The sequence below is a fragment of the Bombus bifarius genome, unplaced genomic scaffold (genome assembly GCF_011952205.1).
Source record: "Bombus bifarius isolate JDL3187 unplaced genomic scaffold, Bbif_JDL3187 scf7180000009125, whole genome shotgun sequence".
NCBI classification, from domain to species: Eukaryota; Metazoa; Arthropoda; class Insecta; order Hymenoptera; family Apidae; genus Bombus; species Bombus bifarius.
The window spans coordinates 210,411-227,475 of NW_022884914.1; the positions used below are offsets into that span (position 1 = coordinate 210,411).

A 17,065-nucleotide genomic window follows, 5' to 3' on the forward strand; every position below is an offset into this window, starting at 1 on the left:
GAATTGTTATTGTGAAATCATAGTATATAATAATAATTTAACTATTACGATACATAATTATTAAGATAATTGACTTTGTTTAAGCAGCAGAGACGAAATTAGAGGTGCTCATGTTCACGCCCGGAACGAGAGTTATCCCCCAGAGCTTTATAAGTGCTACACCAGGCGACCAAGTGCTGCAAAAGAAAGGGATTTACTCTGGTTCCACTATCGACGAAATACCTCATCTGCGGTTCCACTCTAGCATAAGAAGCATGTACGCGCCAAGTACTAAATCAAATGGTAACCATTTAATTACCAAAGTTAGATCATGTAGTAATCTTACTTTATACCCAGCCGGTAATATCGCATGTAGTATGAAAATGTTAAGAAGTTTAGAACAAAAAAACCAAGTCGGGTAAGGAAAAGCACCACATCTCAGATCTATTCTATGTTTCGTTTATGGTTGTAGTATCTATTTGTATGAAAATTTGTTGGGTCAAGGTCAGATTATACTAGGTTAGTATCTTTCACCATGTGCATATTCGTTATCAATGCTAATTATTGCTAATACATCAAACTTAATGTGCAAGCTAATATATAATTTACTACTTGTATTCGTTAAAGCAAAACAATAAATCAAGTTCGTTTTTGATCTAATCGTCGTAAAGCACAATTTACAATATGTATCGAGGCCAAGGTGATCAAGTCTTGACAAACAAAATATCGACATAAGATCAGTAAGTACATAACACGCCCACGTGTGAAAAGGATAATATCGAAACAAGCTGGAATGCTTCATTTGGACATGTTATTTCATAGTTTTTGTTTGAAGTTGGTATCAGCAAATTAGTTTGAAAAATTTCGGCGGCAAAAGTGTGGTGACGAACATGTTCATCGTAGTTACACGGAACTCACTTTCGTCAAATACAATCGACATTTGAATTTAAAAAATCGTTGGTATGTATCGCGTTAAATATTCAAAACAATTGTTCGATTTTATACTTTCCGTATGTTTGTCATATAAAAGATATTCAAAATATATATCACGAGATATTTTAAATATTAATTATCATTCATAGTGATAATCTCAAATGGTTTGTATATTACAGATATGTTTTTAACCACTTTCCAGGTTGTTACAATCGAATTTTATTTAATAAATCAATATATTTTTATTTAAAAAGCATATTATCGGATATCATTCATAATTGCTACATACAGTGTACATATTGAACTATCTATGGTTCATAATTATGGAATTTCTATGGTCAAAACTAAAACTAAAAGTGAAAGTGAGGTTATGATCTTATCGAACGTGTTTATTTACCATGATCGAGAACATCATACAGTTCGACGGACGTGTAAATTGCATGTTTGACTAAATGAATAAATTTGTCTGAAAAAATATTTAAATGTTTAGTGGAATTGATATTGCACATGTCTTTCTTTTTACTCAGTCATGTGATACATATATTTTTAATTTAAAGAAAACGGGTGAGAATCAGTGAAGCATCTACCATTATGGTGGAATTATCGAAACTTGCTTTGGACATTGCAGTTCCTCCGAAAGTTCTCGCACGTCGTGGCGGAGTTACTATTTCAGAAGATATCGTGACGTTCCTTCATGTAAGTCAATTTTTTTTTCGACTTTTTATCCTGTTTTTATATCTTTAATTGAAGAATAAACATGCCATTCATAACATAACTGTTAATACACCAGACGTACAAAGATCTACTTTCAAATCGGTGATTTATTAAGATAAAATCGTAAGTAGGTTTATATTTACATTTTATGATGTAAATATAAATTATATTATATTATAAATCTTTATTCTAGAAAACGAAATATGACAAATACTACTATTAATTATAGAATTTACGCTCCAAAAATTAATTTCAACACGTTGCTTGATTTCGTAGCAAAATTCCAGTGAAATGATAGCTTTATTAAAAGATGTAAAAATTAAAGTATGTAAAGATAATGAATGAAATTGTCGGTACTATAAAAGACAAAATACATGGAAAGAACACGTAAGGTTTCTTATGTGATCGATTCATAAAGTTCGTAAGTAATTAAATATTTATGTAGAATGTAACGTCAAATATAATTTATGATAAAAGAAGTCTCGTTTTATAGTCTTTGTATTATGCACACTGAATAATGTTCGCGATGCGTCTGGCTCCAAAGGAACGTTTCTATTGAACGTATACGATCTATCATGTGCATAAACATTAGGTAATCCTCGTGTTAAAATTAACTCGGCTCATTTGTCGATGGATAACTAGAATAGCAACAACAATTTAAAACAATCTTATATCTTTATATCTTTCGTTATATCTTTCGTTATATCTTTCGTTAAATATGAAGACGGAAATTAAATCTAATTTCAAGTTTCCTTTTTTCTCTTATAATAATCGGATATTTGGATATTTAATGCGATTGGGATATATAATTGGATATTTAATGCGAATTCATATTTTTATGACTATGTAATTAGAAGACTACAGAATTTGTTTAAATATTACAAAACAAAGATTTATTTAAATATTACGATGTATATTAAGTCAATATTATAAACGCGATCTTAGAATCATAATCGTTAAAAAGATTTTGATGTGATATATAATATAACGGGCATTAAATAAATATTATTTCCTTTGAATTTTGTACATTAAATTCTCGGCAATTCTGTCATTAATATTCTCCATATTCTTACAGATAGTAAGATTCCGATTATTTCGATTCCCAAGTAATAATAATATTACTACTAATATTATCTAATATTATTAATGTTATATTTTCTAATATATTATTATGTTAATATTATATAATATATTATAATATTATCACTAATATTAAAATCAACCGCGGTTCAACACAAATATACTTAATGCTGATTGAATCTAATAAAATTAAAAGTGCTTTTTTCTTTCAAATTTATTCTCTATGCTCGATAAATATTTCGAACCCAAACTCCGAAGAATTCATGAGAATTATTGCGAGAATGCCATATAATCTTCTGGGACATTATTTCTGGCGTGCGAAATTTTTCAATAAGAATGCCGCGAACTTAAATTCAGGATGCCTCTTAAATTTATTGGAAGAGTACTTTGCAAATGGGAGAAACTAAAACCAACGATACTTGAGACGATGCAGTCCAATATATGTAGAATAGCAGATGTTCAAATCTGAGAATAATTTCATACAATAATCGCTTGTTTACTATTTATTGTCAAATGTCTGTTGCACAAAATGTAGACAACGTACGATATTTATTAGGATAAAAGGTGTTAAAGGATAAAAGAAAGAATGTGATGATCAGAATGATCGAAGGGATAAGCTGTAATAACGGGAACGGCAACAAGCTTCCTTTCATATGGGAGAGGAGGTGCGCTTCAGGTGCGTGAAGTTAGGATCGATATTGCAAGCGACTCCCTGGGCCATGACATGCCCCTGCGGCAGCCATCGGCTGCACGCGATCGTGCTAAAATTAAATGATGAAATTCATTCCTCCCCCCCCCCCCCGATCCTTCCTATTCACTCATTTTATTTTTCGTCTCATTAACCCTCATCTTTTTCTTGTCTTTCTCTCTTGTTCTCTTTATATTTATTTCCCCCATTCACTCCTGTCTGGTATTCTTTTTACTTACCATCTCTTTTCACACACTATATTTATGGCTTTGTTTCTCTTTCGCTTTGCCATCTCCTTTATTTCTGTTCACTTTGGTCTTTCAGTATCCCTACGTTTCTTTCTTCTTCTTTTCGCTCTATTGTCTCACTTCATATTCTTGCTGTTTACTGATTTTTATATCTTCCATTTTGTCATTACTTTTATGCTTCTTTTATTTTAATTTCTACCTTCGTTGATCTCTTTCGTATTCATTTTTTTAACGTTTCATATTTTTTTCGTCATATCCTCCACCGCTATCCCGTCTATTCTTTTTTTTTGCATTGTTTTTCGTCGTTTTAAATTTTTCTGTTTATTACATTTTATATATTTATTAGATTTTTATTTATTTTATGTATTATATAGATCTTATTTATTTCCTCTTTGCTTTTTTTTTTTTTAGCGGAAAGACATTTTCTTCATCCTCCTTCTTTGATTTTTACGTCATCTAGCTTTCTTTTTCGCCATCATTTGAATTACTCCCTTTTACCGTGTTTCGTCATCTGTGTCACGAAGCACACGTGACGTCTTATCAATGACGTAACACGGACCGTATTATTCAGGAAGTAGTGTGCGTCATCGTCCTTGAGGTGATCTGTAATGCAAACGGCCAGGGAATTACGTTTACAAGTGGTGCACGCATCCCCTAACTTCGCTTGTTCATACATAATCAGCTTTTATCGTACAGATTTTAGTTAAAAATAACGTTTAACAAACATTTAGCTATTCTATTAAATGACGAATCTTTAGTAGTGACTGACTTTTTTGAGTATTTAAACAAAATGGAAATATATGAAAGGAATCAGTTACATTTAGTAGAAAAGAATAAAAATAATTAATCTACTAAATAGATTCAAAAATGGAATTTAACTTTTTCAGAAGCATTATAATATTCATAGTACAAAACATTATGTGTAATATTCATAAACGCGCGTGCGTTTGATATTTTACTGACAACACTGACGATTCCTTCAGGTCAAATCAATTAACTCTGCGAAAATGCATCAGTTGCACGCGATATTGCTAAATTTAAACCAGGCAGCTTCTTGCCACCTGCACGTACATTTCTGCGTGACGTACGCTAAAGTCAACTTCATAAATGCAATCATTACGGAAAACGCAATTCAGTTCTACGAAGGATACAACGATATATAACGTATCCTAAAGTGTATAGGCACAAACATAAACGTATTTTATTGTTGTTTACTTCCCGGAATAAGGACTATATCTATTATTATTCCTTCTATCGAATTGCGACTACTTTTGCAACTATAAAAATGGATTTTTGCTCGCTAAACATCGGTCGATTAATCCTATCATAATCCTCGAATTTTTATATTTCAATCTAGCACTCATTTTAGAAAATAAAAAGAAGATGTTTAACATACAATTGAAACGAAAAATCAATAAGACGTTTTTCATATTTCTTCCAAACTGTGAAAAAATATTTTAACATTAGAACAATATAATTTGGTTAAGAATAACTGAATGAGCGTAGCAGGGTTGAACGTTCATCGACCACCGAATTAAATGTTACAATCGTTAAACAGAAAATGACATAATCGACGAGTAATCACAGTCATATCAATCAGCACCGTTAGTAGCGATGAACACTGAAAAATATGTCGAGCACATATGCCCATATGTTTATATTATATATACGGTGTGCGTTAGAGAGTAGAAAATGTCAGACGATTTATCTCTCGAAGAGAAGCTATCGAGGAAGAAAATTGTCAATTGTCAAACGTAAAACGTCGCTCCGTATCGACTATATGCGGCATCGCGACCCGATTCTTAGGCAGCCCTGTCTTCGGTGAACCTCGCACGCGCTCGTGAGTGTTCGGGTACTTCTAGGTGAGTGTCTTCTTCGGCTCGAGTCTCATTGATCTCTCGGATGCGGTTGCGCGCAATGGTCGGCAGACGGCGGTGGTACTCCCGTCGACCAATCAGCTGTCGTGATTCCCTAGCTACGCTCGAGTCTCGTGGTCCTTCGGGCTAGCCGGTCGCCTCTTGTTTTCCATCGTGGGCTTTTCTAACCCGTTCGGTTGTTCGGTGGTGCGGCGCGAGGCGCGTTCTACCAACGCCGCTAAACGTCAAACGTGCTCGGCCGAACGTGGTAATAAAAAAAAAAAATACAACGTGTCGACAACGGCGGTCACGACGCGGACGACAATTAGTAGCGACGTCCTCGGTGACAAGGTTCGAGCGGATCGTACGCCCCCTTCTTGTCGCCGCCGTCACCATGATACCGTACTCCACGTGCTTGTCTTTTGGGGGCCGACACGACGCTCGTCGCTGGGTGGTCCTACACGACGAGTTCTCTCCCTACCCGGTGAGTCGCAGTACGAATACGCACGAGCACGCACGACGTATCACGTTCCTCAACCGAAAAGACGCGCGGCCACCGCCACTCCAAATCTCCTTTTCTCTATCCTCTAGCTAGTGTGATTACAGACAAAGCAGAGGGAAGTTGTGTTTCGGCACATCGTGTTGATGCATACTCACATAACATGTAGTATCAGTACTATATACATGTACACATACTTGCGCACACGTATACACCTTAGTTACGTCTATATACATAACACTGGTTCGATTCGCGTGCGCGACAATGCCTCCGGGTTCGATGAACGTCTTCGATTGCCTCGATTGCCTAGCTTCATTGTGTATAGGCTGCATTTGCGGGATAGATCCGAGCGACTTCTCTCTCTCATCGTCTGCCATATTTGTTGACATTCGATTCGTTCGCGATACATCGTCGTGCGATATACATATCTATATATATGTTTTTTGGAAAGTTATAACTTTTTCGTGAGCGGAAATTAAAAATCAGAAAGCTTGAGACAAAACAATTGCTGAATAGATACACATATGCTTATTTTAGTAAAATTAATTTACTTTTTTTGTGTACAACCGTTTATTTCTTTAAAGGGGTAACGTCATGGTTCCTATCGCCGAATATATTCAATATATTTTATTAAATTGACATTGAATGGAATGGAATTGTTTGTTTTCTAAGGTTGTTTATGCACACATGTATGTAGCAGTACATATATATAACTCTGCAAAAGTGGAAACATATTTTTATATTCTCTATACCCATGACTTCAATTGATGGGAAAAATAATTCACTTCATCTATGACAGAGTTAAAAGGTTGATAGATAGTATTCGAATGTTTGACGTTCGTTAATTTTTTTACGCGTTGACTACTGGATTTGTTGTATTTTACGACATATGCGGAATATCGATTCAGTATGTGCGTATTACGTATTATGTATTATAGAATTATGTTTTTACGCTCGACGTACAGTTCACGATAGGCAATCTATGAGCAAAGCATACGAAGAATTACTCCATAATCTGTACCGATCGCGTGTTTTATGTTTCTTATAATGTTCTCAACTCGCTTAATGTTAAACATGATTTTGTTTTTTGTTACAAGTTATAGGCGAGGTATAGATGGTTTACCGGAATATGCTTATGATTATTCATCTGTTCCTTAGAAATCAGATTTTTGAATTGAAGCAATAGAAAAATAATTATCAATAAATAAGAAATATAAGAAAATCACTTCGTTCAAATGGTAAAGTGAATTAACATATTATTTGCCTTCTAATCTTAATTATATAAGGTATAATGTGTTATATCGTTTACCAGTACACGTATATTTAACGTTAATTTAAAGTTACATATATTTAAAGAACAACTTATCATCACTTATCTTCTAATTATAATTACGTTAAACGAGGAATAATATTTTAAAGAAGTAACTTTTATTACCATTAGAGTACCTAATCTTCTAAATAATGTTAATAAAGGAGAATTTGTTAGCTGTTGAAAAATTCTACGAATATTTTGTACCAATATATTATAGAGATAAGTATGAATTGAAAAATATAAATATCTTTTGTTTTTTGTGAAACAAGGATTTGTTGAACAAATATTATTAAAAGATCTCTTTACAATTTTTTTATGAATTGAAGATAAAGTGTATACATTTTATTGGATGGTATCATTATGCTTGTAATTTAAAGTATGATTTGTCTTCTCTTATCGGTTCAACTGGACGAAACCATGACAATGGACGGATGATAGAAATAGAGAGGGTCGGAAGTTTCATCAAATGACACGGTAATCAGATAACTTCAGCCGTGAATATAACAATGAAATGAGCATGGTCATTGCACGTTATTATAAAATGAAATCGATGCCACTTGCAGATGAGCTGCATCTCTCGTATAGCTTCTCTCGTTTTCATCAATATCGTATTTAGACGTTCCGAGCATTTCAATTTTCAATTATTAAAATGACAAGATCGTTCGAAGCAATTAAATTACAACTCGTCAATGAGTGAGGTAGTTACAACGAAAATATCCAATTTTTATTTCAGCGTTATAAATTTATCGTATTTCCCTGAGTTCAATACTTGAACGTGCTATAATTCTTTATTATTAATTAAAAATTTACTCTATTCTGTGATTTCATTCATTTATAATTAATAAAAACACTAGAATTTTGTTTTACAATTTAGTTTACTTTAACGCGTAACATAATATTTATTTCTACAAAATAATGAGAAGTATAAAATTAGCCAGAAGTTTCTACTTCCCTTCCATTTTTCTATCAATGGTAACAATTCTTTTAACCTTGAAATTCTATACTGGATATCACATTCCCCACCTGTTCCCCTCTATTTTAACTTCATCTAACAGTTGATAGCTCTTTGATATTAATTTTTCCTTGATAATTTTCCAATGCGGAAGAACGAAGATTATTCAGTAGCATGCCCGACTTCATTTGAAGTATTATATTGATATTATAAATACAATATTATATTAATAACATTGTTTTTCAATCATGTAAACCCTATACTTACTTATTTTCATAGTTAGATTATTCAGTTCGTTAGTTACAGTGTTACTATTTTTTTGTACGTATAACATTGCAAAACTAACAAGTCAAAGAATGATGTAGTAATTCTATTTTAAACTAAAACATTACGTCACTCAATAGTTCGTATTCAATATACAATAGAAATAAATATACAATACGATATAGCCGTTTTATGTTGAAATATCGTAGTACGAATAGCGAATATACTTCGAGTTAGTTTATAATGAAAGAAGATTTGAATCTCTTTATAAAAATGAAAACTACTGTCGTTTCGTCGTGAGAGCCGAAAAATAATTTGGAACGAGCAACAATGTATGCACAGAAGTGCATGCAAAATGCATCGTAAGCGTAAATGCGTTTTTAGGAGTTTGCAAAAAAGTTGATTACGCACTGTTGAGCAGAATACGTGTCCGTCCTTTGAACACTCGGTCAGATAGCTCGAAGGGTTGCTATAAACGAATTATTTTAAGGTGATTGTTGTTCACGGTTGACATTTTGTTGCGCTATTACTATAGTCGATTGAACTTTCATTAAATTATATACATAGTTGGATTCTTTGTTTTCTGCGGATTAAATCAGTTTTTCAAGAGGAATAATTACATTATAGTTAATAATTAAACTTGTATCACGAATTTACGAGTTTAATATATTCCTTAATATGGAAATTACTTTGTGTACGCTTTACAGGGTTTTGTTCGTTTTAATGGGATAAAATAGGAAACCACCTCTATTGTAACTCTTAATTTAATTTCAAAAGCTAAATTTTTAATTAATTTTGTTTCAATGGAAATAAATCGAAAAAATGGGATTTTTTGTTCTTTTACATTAATCTTTTAAATTAAAATCAGGTAAGCTGGAAGATCCTTTGTTTAAATAAACTAAACTACATAATAAGGGCGCCTTTATGGTTCGTTCACACACGTTCTTCTGCCCCCTTTATTTTTCATTATATCGATCAATAAATACTTCCTTGTATCTTTCTATTTATATAATAACCTATGCACGTTGTCCCATTAACGGGACGTTTGTCAGAAGAATCTAATTATGTAACAGTTTGTTCAAATTATCTTCTTTTTTCTTTTTTAATAAAACTTCATTTTCTTTCTTCATAGCCCCAAAAAGAATAAGAAAAAGGATCAATCAAATATTAATGATACGAGTATACTTATCGTTAGAGGTATACGTACTATTAAATAATAGAAAAATTTTGAAATAATATTCAATATTGTTACAAATTAGAGATAGATTATCTATTTTTTCACGCATTTTCAAAGTATTTTTTAAATGTCAATAAAAATTGATTTCAGCCTTTATTACATTTATTCCACAAAAAACTTCATGGCCTCAGTTAAAACGAAGATAAAGCTGTTTCGATATTTTGCGATAGAAAAACTAACTTGCAGGCATTTAACAGTTTATTCTCTGATTAAAAATCAGCAAACACTGGTTTATTTTCGTATAGCTTTTGTGAGAAAAGAATCATTCTACGTGAAAAATCATTCTGTTCCATACGATGTGCATATTTCTCGTATAAGCAATTTTTCTGTTAATCTTCTGGCAATCTTTTATTCGCTTTTGTTAATCTATTGATGATATTTTTAATAGACTTTTGAAAACTTTATTTTTTAATTCAAATTCAAATTTTTTAATTAACTTTTAATATCCATTTTCAATGTCTAAATAATAAGTTTTATTATCTTTGTCGTAATGAAAATTAAAGTCAGGAAAAATTACATACTAAATTGTAAAATAAAATCATGATTATTAAACGATTACGTTAAACGTAATATTTAAAACTTTCCTGAAACACGTTGGAAACATAGGTATTTAGAACACGAAGTAAATTCACGAATAAACTAAATTAACATAAATTTACTGGGTTGTTTGCCAGACAATGATTCAGCGAATTGACCTGAAAATCCTGAAATCACGGAACATCTCTTCCTTTTCATTTGTATCAACGTGACGCACGAATATAATTTCTACAAAAAAAACGATCCGTTTCTCATCTAATTTTGTAAGCCGTTTGTTTTCGTAGATTCGTTATCTACCACCTGATCGTAAATTAAAATATGCCCGAAAACATTTTGTAACTTTGTTCCCTTTACACTATCTGGGACACTAATACATGCTATTTCACAGTTATAAAAATGTGTATAAAAACGTGCACGATTGTAACATTTAAAGGAAAAAGAAAAAGCAACAATTTTAGGTACTTACAACTTAATCGAGTTTTCTGAGTAGTCAAAGTTCTTTTATTTTGAATTTTATTGAAATACCTAAAATGCAGCTTCTTTTTTATTGTAACTATTAGTAGTTACTAGAATAAAGTTACTGTATTACTATAATTCACATGGAAATATGCAAATGGATTTTTATGTTCTTTTGTTTCACTTATATATTACTTAGCACAGAAACTTTCGCTGTCAATTTAACGAGTTCCAAAAGATTTCTCCTTCTGATCGGACTTCCTTACCCAAATTGGCTATTCTTATTCTTTCTAATAACGTTTCTTTAGAATTTGTAACAATCAGTTTGCAATTTCTCTCATTAGAAAAGATATATACTAACAATCAGCATTTTGTGACATTTCTTCAACACATCCAATGCGACAGGATTTCTAACGATTCTTGTTCTATCTTCTGTGACGAAAAGAATCAAAGAAAATTGTCGTTTACTTGGTTTTAGTTAAAAATGTAACTCGAACGCGCGACGTTAGATTGTTGAGAAATATTAAAACTAAAATGACGTTATAGATTTTATCAATATCGTTATTGAACATATTAAGTATTCATTATTTGAAATCAGATTAGATAAATTTCCAGCTAAATTGCTTGAATTCAAGTTTTATTTGAACAAAGTTTAAGATTCAATCTTGGAAAGTTACCCCTCGGATAAGAAGCAGAAACGAAATCGAAAGATCTGTAACACCTGTTTCAATGTCGCTACAACGCTGCTTTTGTTTCGTTCTATTCTAGCTGCGTTGTTAAAGAAATCTCTATTCCGGAGCTGTTCCATTTTTCTTGTCGTGGATTTAAAAGTCCTGTGCCTATGTCCGTACCCGACGAAACAGTGTCGCGTTGTTCTATTCCCCTTTTTATCGATTTACAGCTCACAGGAAGTTCCATCCGAAAGGGTGAGCGAATAAAGCCTCGCGGTACTTGTCGTTGGCTTTATCTAAATAGAATTTTCGGTACATGTCTCAATAAAGCGCGATGCTACCGAAGAATATGATTCTCCAACGAGCACGTGCATCACATAGCCAATTTTCATAGTCAATCTCCTTTTCTTATTGATTGCCTTTTTATTTTTAACTTGAAATTACATCCCTTTGTACTGCTTAAAGGAAATCTGGCCGAGGTTGATTGAAACTTTCAAATCGGTGCTAAATGCTTCTTCTTCTGCAATTTTTCAAATATGTAATTAATGATAATACTAATATGTCTTGCTTTTATATAAACTAATAAACCGGGAGAATAATATCTGATCCTATTTTGTTTAATTGTGCCAGAAGTAGAAGTTGTCTCGTGCAAACGAGCTTATTATACATTTATTATTCAAGTAAAGTCATTGAAACGAGGAGAATTTTGAAAGCGTATGCTATTACGTTGTAGAATCTGGATTTATTGTTCATAACTGAAACACAGTGTTTAACGCTCTAGATTATTCGTTATTTCGATAAAAATCGTTAACTACAATGAAAAATTATTGCAAGATAATTTATTTGGCCTTAACATAAAATTGGGTTGCTTTTAAAATAAAAATAGCAAATTGGCCGAAATGACTTACTATTTACTATAGTCTTATTTTCATCTCAATTACAATTTGCCTATGTCTCATAGAAAATATGTTTCGTAGAAAATTATATTATTTAATTCAACATTTTTCAATCGCAAAAATAATTAGTAGCATTATTCTCTGTACATAAACAGAGTTCAATTTGTATTCTGCTCTTTTTTCTTTTTTTGTTAAAATTTCAATAAAAATTTATCCAAACTGTAAGTTTCAAGAACTTCCTCAAGCTTTATAACTTGATGAGATTTTTGCAGTAACAAGCAATAGTAATTAACGCTTTTTAACAACTCTTGTGTGTATCATTTCATTGCAGGCTTCTTTCTTCTTTTATAATCTTAAATCTTTCGCCAGAACTGTCACCATCGTGAAAGATAAAAATTGCATTAGTTAGCCGATGTCGAGGAAGGACTAACGCAGTCTCATCACAGATGGGGTAATGAGTAAAGTTCATTTCTGAAATTGAGACTGAGAAAGGTATCAGTACGCAGGAAAATAGTTTCATCCTGTTGTGATGTAACTCTCGAATTGCTTTTGCGACCTTTTCGTTTCACCGTTTGACAATTCACTGATTTGCTGTTTCCAACAAATCTTTTTCCCTTAAAGAGATATATACATATATGTATGTATATATATATATACACACACACACATACACACATATATTGGATTGACTAGAGGGTAATGTCAGACTTTTTGGTATGAAACTATACCAAGAGTTAATGAAAATGATCTTCAACGTTGAATTTCTATATTCCTAACATTTCAGTCAACTCTTGTGCATTAATGTGGATTATTTTCTACTACTACTAGACTGTAAATTTGATCCTTATCGATCTCGACAGTCGTTTACCATCGATAAAATCAAAATCTCCATCATCTTTGTGAACTATCTTTGCAGCATTTTTTCATTCCTACACCACGTACATCTTTTGTGCTGTTTATACAGTATTTTTACCTTTGAAATTATATGACCTATGAAATTATAACTCACAATTGCGAAATACGAAAATACGTCTTCTTGCTGTTCATCTTCGAGTCAAAGTAAACATTAAAAAAATGTAAACAAATATAATGAATTATTTTTTAAATTGCACAAAATTTGGGATGTCAGGTTATAGATCGTACGGACGTTATACAGCTTATCGATAGACTGTTGCTTTCGCAAGTAGTACGACAGAAATGAATGTTTAGTGAAGAATTCGACATTACTTATACGTATTGGCCAATCTATAATAATATGTACATGTTTATGTGATGAACGATTGAATAATAATGAACACGTGAACAGACATAATTAAGTAATTAATAATACGTAATTGATTTGACGTATCTCAGGGACAAGGAAACATTAATTAAGAAACTAATTTTCACTTCGATTTCTATTTCGATATACAACGATGACAAATGAAAACTGTAAATGAAATTATTTGGCAATCAGGTAGAAAAGATGTTGTTTAGAAACGGAAAGACAAGCCGATTGACCACAGTCGTGTCCCGTTTGCGCTAAATTAATTTTCCTGACTTAACTGGTTATCTCCGAGTTTGATATAGCTGAATTATAGCTCGTTTATTGTTCATGGCGCTCGATGCTCGCACGATGAAATCTGGGGAATGTTTGTTGGCAGGGCAAGTTCGTTTATCAATGCCAAGATCAAAGGGATTCAGTACGTTTCTGTGATCGTTGACTAAACTTATTGGTGAAATGCAATTGCTTTAGCTTACCTTGTCACGAAACAACCTCGTATAGACCCCTTCCCGAGAGATAGGGAGCGCGAGAGAGAGAAAGAGATTGAATCGAGCGTGTAGATATTTTGATTAGTCTATATATCGCGAAAGAAAATGCGTTTCAACATCTCCTATAATCACTTTTGTTTCACAAGGAATTTGAAATTTCAAATTCGTTGCGTGGTTTTAATAAAATTGCAATTTCATACGAGAGATCTTTGCATTGGAGAAAAAAGATTATCTCGTCGTTGACTAATGCTTCGTCGAAATTTTTCAAGCGAACATAGCTTTCGATAATCGCGTTTTATAACGCATTGCTTTGTTCTATTATATCGTTATAAGTTTCCCATTATATGGTAGTATACTAGCTCTTTGAAGTGAACTGTTTTATAACAAAAGTCGTCCAATGATAGTAAGAAGTCATTGTTATTCAATGTTAGAACCACGTGCGAAAATAAGGACTTTTAAGATATTGAAACGATCGCATAATGAAGATCTTCATCTACTTCAGAGACCTGGATTCTTGAGGCTATTCTCAACTATTGCTTTCAAAAGTATCTCTATTATTTGAATTCTTCTCGAACATCATATTAAATTCTACTATTTAAACACCCTTACAATTTCATATTGATCCATTGTAAATGAGATCATGAGATATAAGAAATGATTTTTTCTCCCTGCCAGGTTAACGTTTTAATCAACTTTCATACCTGAGCAGTAAACATTTATTTTAAACACGTGGATGAAATATTTAACTACGAATTCATTTCATTCGAATGAATATAATAGAAAAATTAATAATAATTTTGTTGTGTAATACGTAATACATCTAAAGTATATATATATATAAAGAACTAATGAAGGAATCTTCATAGTGACTAGACACGGCTTTTCATGTATTCATAGGAAATTTGAAAGTGCAAAATCGCCAAGATTGCATATAGTATGAAAAAGTGCAGGAAATATCCAAAATACAGTGGTGTCTATAGTATTTGGCAGATAAAACAATTTCCTACCAAGATTCTACTTTCTTAATTATATCCTGGAAAATATGGGTGTGCATAAAAATTCGCGCTATTCTGATAACGATCCAGAACACGGATCAATGTTTTCCTTCGCTTAAAAATTCGTTCATTGCCGAACACAACACAGGACACCGTGCGTGCTATAGGAATAACGGAAATAGTTGGAATATAATCTCGGTGGGTAATTTCGAAACGACAAGCCCCTCGGTATGCCGTAGGATTGTTTAATCAAGATGCAAGGGAAAAGAGGCGAAGGACACCATCTTTGAAGGAGAAATATTTTCACGATCGAAGGGCTTGCCTTGCAATTTCTTTTGGTCCCTCTCATCGCGGTGCCGTTCCTTCTCCATCGTGGACTGTCCGAACGCTCCGGTCGGGTGATTAAAAACGAAGCTAATAAATTGATTTAAAGCGCTTTCAAGATGGCGTCTTTGATAGCAAATCATGAGACGAGGAGGAAATGGGAAAGTAGCATCCTTCCATCCTGAATCGTCTCGAAGACGTTTTAACGAGACTTCCAGCATGACTACCACTTTTCTCTCTTGTCTTCTTCTCTTTCTCCTCTTTGACAACTGGTCTCCCGTCGTTTTCGTTAAAACGTACCGCGATCGAAGAAATCTATCATTTATTGGTTTCTCGTCGGAGTTGTTTATCACGGATTTCTTGCTAATGGTCCTCGTTATACTCGTTACTGTTACGGAATCTTTATGTGCGAGTAATAATACAAGGGTCTTATAACAAGAAACGACCCTTGTCAAATTCTTCCGTCTCCGCTAGCGTCTCCTATGAAGCTTTAACCGCGTGTATTTTTATTTGTCGGAACATTCTACATTTAATCATAATAATTCGCGAAATGATGTAACGTACTTTTTCAACGACTAGTTTTACTATTGCAGATTTATTGGTTTGTTTTGAAATAATACGGGAAACTATTGGTTCGATGGAAATAGTATCTGCGTGGAAAAATTATGCGATTGAAACAAATACGATAACCGCACAACGTATTTTAGACTTTTACGAATTAATAAATAATTAAAAATTCGTAACATACAAAAAATGTTAAATTTAATCTAAACCAGCGCTTTTTAAACTTTTTCTACTCGCGATCGCATTTTGTCTGGGAAAATTGTACGCGACCACAATTATATACATGAGAAGGTACATAAAATAAATATACAAACAAAACGTTAATCGATAATAAATCAAAGAAGTTTAGTTCTTAACAATTCTTCGCTATATTTATAGTTTTATTACTTATTACTATTTATTAAGCTAAAAGCAACGGATATCGATGAGACAAACGAGCTAATTTATTTTTCCACAAAGAATTAAATATCGGTTGAATATTTGATATGACAGAGTATCTTCAACGTTTTTCAAAATTGATGGATATTTTGATTTTACAATCGTCAATGACGAAAACGTCGTTTTGCTATAGATACGTAGTATAAAAGGTTATAAGGCTATTCTGTCCTAATTCCAGTAAAGTAAAAACCTATTTACATGATTTTTTAAAAAGCCGGTGTTTTATATCTATGTCGATTAATGGCTCAGTGAATTTTTCATGATCCTTTGATGACAGATGAGCGACATTTTTCATTTCACTGGTGTATGGTAGTCGCAAAAATTGTCAAGATCTTGTAATTTTTTTACGCGATCTATAGTTTAAAAAGCTCCTGATTTAAAATATAACAAAATAAATATGCTCGTGAGTTTTATATGGATTTAGGATCGGTGTCGCAATGTATTCTCGGTGTCTAGAGTTGCAGAATTTCATCAGATACCCATGTACGCCTCACGGTTATCACCTATTTAAGGTATACTTACCTGCTCATATCACGGATCACTGACGTCCACCACAGGTTTTTAATTGACCAGCTGATCAACCGTGCCAAATGACCCATGATATGAGCACGAGTATCTACCTTAAATAGGTGGCAAGCGTAAGGCGCAAATTACCATCAGTGGGTCCTTA

The 17,065-nt window shown here is 32.7% G+C and overlaps 1 protein-coding gene across 1 annotated transcript in view; it reads left to right on the forward strand.

Annotated features, from left to right (window-relative positions):
* Positions 1-5,540: 5,540 nt before the first annotated feature.
* LOC117213808 overlaps positions 5,541-17,065 on the forward strand; it is a 138,026-nt gene continuing 126,501 nt past the window's right edge. The window contains exon 1 of the mRNA XM_033459495.1: positions 5,541-5,982. Within this exon, the coding sequence (XP_033315386.1) occupies positions 5,893-5,982 (90 nt within the window). The 5' untranslated portion in view covers positions 5,541-5,892. The remainder of the gene's footprint in view (positions 5,983-17,065) is intronic.